This window comes from Scatophagus argus, chromosome 9, assembly GCF_020382885.2.
Source record: "Scatophagus argus isolate fScaArg1 chromosome 9, fScaArg1.pri, whole genome shotgun sequence".
Lineage (NCBI taxonomy): Eukaryota > Metazoa > Chordata > Actinopteri > Scatophagidae > Scatophagus > Scatophagus argus.
The window spans coordinates 15,976,559-15,983,298 of record NC_058501.1 but is presented as its reverse complement, the minus strand read 5'-3'; the positions used below and the strand labels follow the sequence as shown (position 1 = coordinate 15,983,298).

General features: G+C 43.2%; 1 protein-coding gene across 1 annotated transcript in view; it reads right to left on the bottom strand.

Moving 5' to 3' along the window:
- Positions 1-2,040: 2,040 nt before the first annotated feature.
- Positions 2,041-6,740, bottom strand: part of adamtsl4 (ADAMTS-like 4) — a 34,601-nt gene continuing 29,901 nt past the window's right edge. The window contains exons 12-17 of the mRNA XM_046399499.1: positions 6,195-6,399; positions 5,482-5,655; positions 5,216-5,395; positions 4,702-4,881; positions 4,437-4,584; positions 2,041-4,317 (exon numbers count right to left, since the gene is read on the bottom strand). Of these exons, the coding sequence (XP_046255455.1) occupies positions 4,187-4,317; positions 4,437-4,584; positions 4,702-4,881; positions 5,216-5,395; positions 5,482-5,655; positions 6,195-6,399 (1,018 nt within the window). The 3' untranslated portion in view covers positions 2,041-4,186. The remainder of the gene's footprint in view (positions 4,318-4,436; positions 4,585-4,701; positions 4,882-5,215; positions 5,396-5,481; positions 5,656-6,194; positions 6,400-6,740) is intronic.

The following is a 6,740-nucleotide window of genomic DNA, read 5'->3' as shown; positions in this document are numbered from 1 at the left end:
AAACACCCCCACACACCCTCACTTTTACAACTCCACTCGTTAAAGTCAAAATGCTTATATAAACAAACATTTTTAGAACAACTTGAAGTGGGTCTTAATTGCTGGCTGAAAGCACGGTTTGGGGGCGAAACTTTGTGGACGCTGCCTAAGCGACACCGTGCGCGGAGCCGCCTATTGTTCTCGCCGCGAGCCCTGGCCTTGGTGCTGAAACGATGCTGCTTGACATGAAGCCGAAGCGCGCCGCCGATGACGTGCACGCAGTCACGACTACTACAGCTGTTCACGCCCGAGCCCGAAATCACGCTCACACCCACTCAGAGTGAATAAAATGTGTGAGAGAAGGAGAGATAGCTCGGGGTTGGAGCTGGCCTACTTTACAGCCTGTACTTTGAAAAACCGGCCGACATTGGGCTGTTTCACTGAGATAGCCAGTGTAAGAAACTAACAACCAGCTGACACCATTTTTCTTTCTTATAACTGAGGCGTATGTACCCTACGTGCCAAGAGTCTTGGGAGATGAGAGATTGAGTGAAAGGAGGGAGTCAAAGGGTTCATGGTAATTTACTCCAAAAGGTCACCATCTGCCTGCTTTGCATCGTGCCCTCTGTGAGCCAGCATCCCCTGCTACATTCATCCACCATATATAGGCCTATACCCCACCCACACAACACGCACGAACGCACACACACACGCACACTCGCATCTATATCGTTACATAGGGGCCTTCTGTCAAACCCCAGCACGAGAGGAGGCACGCAACGCCCGCTGCGCCCTGAGGATGTGGACGGTGTGCAGGCAGCGGGCTGCACGCCACCGGAGCTGTAAGCCTCCCTGCACGATGGTGTAGAAACGCACGCAAGTGCAAGAGCAGAGGTGCAAAGAAAACCTAAACTATGTTATTCAGCTTTTTTATTTGTACTCAAAGCAGGCCATTCGTACACCTTCAAGCTGAAATGGTCCATCCTGAACGTGTCTGAACGCAGCTGTAAGCAAAATTACAGCAGGTCGTATTCCATGAAACTTCAATAGAAAATACTGGTTTAGTATTGGACGCATGAAAGTATCGCCGCTTTGAAATAATACTAATAATAAAAATCCTCCTGGCAGGGCCGCAAGGACACCGATGAGACTGTTCATTTGCAGGGAATTTGATGGTTTATCTATTAAAAATTTACGCATGCTGTATATTATGTAGGCGCATTCCAGTATGTTGAGACTTTCAGACTCCTGTGACGACTTTTATGGGTAAAAAGTAAAGCAAAATAATGAGTTAAAATTACTGAGTCTTGCCAAATTAGCAATTTGAAACACCTTTGTTTGACCTTGTGGTTGGAAAATAACAGAAAATGTGATTGAGTGACTTGGACTCACAACCTGAGTATTGTAGTTTAGAAAAACTCTTCTTCACAGCTTTTGTTAAATTACTGTTGACATACTCCAACTCTGCTGCCAGTTTGCACCTCAGGCAGCGGGACATCTCTGACCTTTATGAACTCAATAAATTATGTTTTTCCATATTATGCACTGAGGGCTTGGAATAATTTGCATGACAAACTGTATTTGCAAATACTATACTGATATTTGCAAGTATCAGAAATTGGTACACCACATTGCATATTAAAAATGCACCACGAAGGACTTATTGTTTATTCATGTCTTTCAGGTCCTCCTGTAGCCTGTTGAATGTACTAACTTTTCTGACTTCACAGTGTCATTTTGGCCAGGTCACTCCTGAAAAACACACAGTCCTAATGTCTCTCAAGTGACTTCCTGTTGAATACATCAATAAATACACAAGTCAAGCTTGTAAGCCAAACCTTGCTCATTTAATATTTCGAATTTTATTTAAAAGCAAACAAAACAACAGCAAACAATTAGTCACGATGCAGACTTGGCACTAAAAGCAGACTTGTTCTGTGTGATTTCTGAGGGAAACGAGGCCTGTTCAGTCATGTAAGAGAATCAACGGCGCCACCACTTGGGGGAAACAGGCTATGTCACCCTTGTTCACTGAAGAAAAGCAAACATGACTCAGAGCTCTGTTGTTTCAGTTTTATTTAAAATGAATCTTTGAGATAATAATTTTTCCACACTGTTTTTTGCTTGATAAAAAAAAATGTCCGCGTATCAGTAATAACAATCTCATAAATCCTGGTGGCAGCAAAGAAAAATTGCTACAGCTTCTTAAAATAGGAAATAAATTACATGTTCTTTAGATAAATTACTATCCGTTTTTCGCTTTTATATAAAAAGTAATTTTTACTACGTAGGATTAGAGACAAGAATGGCACATTCAAAGCCACAGATGCAAGACACACAAGCACTCACACACACACACACACACACACACACACACAAACACACGTGCACACACACACAGACACACATGAACGCACACATCCAAAACTTACAAGCACAATGAAGTCGCTGATTCTCTTGTCAAATGCAAGTATGACAGCTAGATGTTAATAAATGCGTTCTACAACAACACTTCTGATAACACTACTCAGTTATAAACATAAGCGCCTACTTCGTTCAAAGAAATTTTAGACATAAAAACATAACTGACAAATATACAGACTTTGAGTGGGCAGGGTGTATTGTGTGAGTGTGTGTGTGTGTGTGTGGGGGGGGGGTTGAAAGAGAAAGAGAGATAAACATAACAAGCACTTACACACATATACAAAGGTCGCCGCCTCAGATTACAAAATATTTCCTTTCAGGCCAAAGCAGAATGATTGCATTCGATCCATAACATAAGCTGAACTATCAAAAGACTGTTGGAAGAAAGCAGCTTTCTCAGTCTTCGTGAGGTTTCCTAATACTGGCTTCTTCATCTATTCACAAATAAAATAAAATTAAAAAAGAATTTAGATGAGGTGAGAAAACAAGGGAAGACCTCTGCAGAACCTTCAAGGTAACACGATCACTAAATTAGGTCAGCCAGGAATGAATCATTTCACACCTCCATACCTGGGCGCCGCCACTAAGTCCCTATATTTTTTTTTAATTGTCAAAAAATCGATTGAAAAGACCAAAACCAACCAAAGCCTCATCTATCATATTTCTGTGTGAAACAGAGCTCCACTGTCTCTGCTTTTTGTTTTTTTTTTTTGAAAGGAAATGGCATACTGGTGTTCGTCAGAGATATGCTTGGGAAGTCAGAAAGCAGTGAGCACCAGACCAGCATATTGTTGGTTTGGTCTTTTCGTGTGATTCGTTGACGACAAGAAAAGTACAAAATGGCACCAGTCTTTCTTAAAACCATGTCCTGTTATTTTGTTAACAGTTTCGTCTTTAGTTTAGTTAAAACATTAAGGCAGCTTGAGTCTTCACACCCGAGCTGTGGATTTTAAACACTGACAGCTCTCTTTCAAAAGACCTACATGGATATATAACTGGCATGAGTAGATAATTACCACACAAGACATCCATGTCTAACATCCTTCTTGTCTGGGAGGAATCTCGCGTCTTCCCACTCTGATATATTTGGTCACTTATTGCTCACCACATACCTTTGGTTCTTCTGTTCAAATACTGAACTGCACAATAGGAGGACACCATTTTTTTGGCAAACGGAGAAAACAACATACGATATGTTAATGAAATCCTTCTAGCTGAGGTTGGGGGTGTCTGCATATGCAGTGTACAGAAACACATTAGATCTATTCCAGTAGATCTTCAGCACACATAGTACTACAGCATACAATCTAGCACACATGGTAATTATTTGTTCAGCACATTTCTTTTGATAACTAGTGGTATGCATGTCTGATTACATCTGTAAATTAGAGAGAATCTTAAAAAAAGGCTAGGTTTGATGTTGAAACACCGCCGTGTCCTCAGTGAGCGCCGTCCATTACAATCTCTCAGCCATATTTGAAATCAGCCCCGTGTGACACACTGCGAACCTGTTAAAGCTGACCCACACTGTAAACCGATGCAAGCTCAGTGGAACATGCGGTTCGAAAAGACAATGTAAAACGGTATATGGAGATCTGGAAAAAGGAACCGGCTGCTTTCACAGTGTTTTACCTGAAGACTCAGGAGAAAATGTTTTCTGACGTCCATAGCAGGGATTCTGTCTACTCTGGGCTGTCATTTCTACAAGCTTGTCATCAGCCCCTCTGACCTAATCCTCGACTTCTTGCACACCTGGGCTGTCTGTGATTGTGACTCCGTGCTGTCAGTGCCTCTTGGCACGCTGGGCACTCTGGGTACACGAGGCACAGCAGGCGCTCTTGTAGTAGGAGTAGACGCACAGCCTGGCCTGAACCACCATCACGCAGTTGTGACGTCTGTCTCGGCAGTTTTCATCTGTGAACAGAGACGAAGAGGAGGGGGAAGAGGAGGAGGAGGAGGAGTGAGGTTGGAAGGGAGAAAGACCGAGACACACACGGACATACTGTCTCACTGTCACACACACACACACTGACCTGAGACTTGTGGGCTGCAGGGTATTGTGTTGCAGATTTGCTCCTGTTCGGGTTTGGCATTCAAATCGCACCCATGGCTGTGCTTTTTGTCTGGTGTCAGACACCGTACCTCCCTCATTTGTAATCCTTTCCCACAAGAGCGCGAGCACTGAGAACAAAGAGAAAGAGACAGAGTGAGTGTAAATAACTTATAAATTAAAGTTGTCCTGACCTGTTTGTTCTCAACATTTAATCATTCCCCCTTTCATTTCCCGTCATCTCTCACCGCGCTCCACTCTGTTGTGAACCACTGCGGCTGACACTCTCCCATCTCACACTCTTGGACCACGACGGGCTTGTCCAGATGTGCACACTCACTGGCTGGTGCGATGGTAAAATCATTTCCTGTCTTCTGGACACAAATGATGTCTCGTCGCTGAGTTCCATTCCCACATGGGACATTGCACTGGAAAAAGAACAAAAATCTCAATACTAGAGAGACAGACACAGACACACTACCCAGGATAATCACTGCAATATGAATGTCCTTTTACTCCAAAACAAACAAAAGACTGCATAAAGTACTAATTCAACTTACTATGGGTCATAGTAAGTTTCGTCAGACATCAAACTCACATTACAAAACAACAGTGTCTTTATGCAACAAAGAAAAAAAAAAGAAACATAACCAAAAGTGAAAAAACAAAGAAGGTTAGAAACATATTTACATTTTAAAATCACTACATGGACACACTCTATTCATCTCATCTATTTTTCCTCCTTTTTCCTCTCTGTCCTACCTGTGTCCAGGGGCTGCTGTACCACATGCTTGTGGGCACGCAGGGACCCCCGTTGCAGGCCTTCATCTCTGCCGGTTTTTCCCCGACACAGTCTCCTCCTCCTCCACCCTCCCTGACCCCTCCTCGAGTCAGACACACCACCTCCCTCCTCTGCACCCCGGGGCCACACTGTGCTGAACACTGAGGGACAAAGTGGAAGATCATGTTGAGGATTACCGCTAAGTGCTGTGCATGTTCCTTTGCTTGTGTGCACGTGTGTCACTCACAGTGCTGGACCAGCTAGTGAAGTACCAGTTGGTTACGCAGGGCCCCATGTTGCACTCCTCACTTCCCTGTGGGCGAGCCCGAGAGTTGCACTCCTGGTCGTTGACGATGCTGCCCTGATTGGTGACACAGCTGACACTCCTTGTCCTCCTCCCGACTCCACAGTCCACTGAGCACTGTGACAAATTGAGAGGAGACATCAACAAGACAAAAATATGTATAAAACTCGTCAACAAAAAAGACAGACAGCCGATTATCCATCACTTCATCTTCTATTTGTTCCCAATGGACAATTAGTTGTGCGGCAGTAAAATTATAATTACCTGTTGGTCGGATAGAACTTTGAACTCTTCTTTTGTTTATTATCTATTAAACTTTTTTTTAAATATACCCAAAATGTGTTATTGATTAATTGACAAAACTTAAATTGAACACAATCTAAAAATGATTTGCTACAACCCAACCCAAGACCTTGCAGTATCCAACTTGAAAAGTACCTCAATAGTATGGTGTCCTAATGAAGGAATTAAAAAATCATGATAGAGCGACAGTTCAATGCTAAAATTAAAAAGGACTTTCATTAACTAACTAACTAACTAACTAACACTGACACTATTGTTTCTTATTTTTTGTGTTATCTGCCTCCATGGTACATTACTTGTCCTCTTTTTACTGTGTCTGCAGACCCAGTCACATGCTGGTGTTGTTGACCTACCTGACTCCAGTCAGAGCTGACCTCCCAGTGGGAGCAGAGGCGGAGCTGACACGGTTGTGTGGACTCTGGTGGGGTGAGGCTGGCACAACGCTGTGGGTGGACCATGGTGGAGCGGTTCCCGAAGCTCTGCCTGCACTGGAGCTGCCTCTGCTGCATCCCGGGGCCACAGGACACACTGCACTCTGACCACAAACTGGCCTCCCAGCTAAGAGAAACAGTTGGGGGGGGGGACATGCTGAAAATAACACGTCATGTCATGCCTTCAGATACACAACTATTTCAATAAGCATATGCATATGTCTGCTCCCTACAATTCATGTCTACAAGGACAATGATATTGACCCAAAAATTATGGGCTTTAAGATTTCTGTTATCAAGTCACGGTAGCTCCCTTGCATCCACTGATTTCGATTCTGATCTGGTCTTTTCATTAATTCAACACCACTGTCGCCTTTAACATGGCACAAACTATAGGCAACTGAACAAGTGAGATACATTTTTTTGCTATTATTCACACTATTTTTCATGAAAAACTAAAGGCCTCAA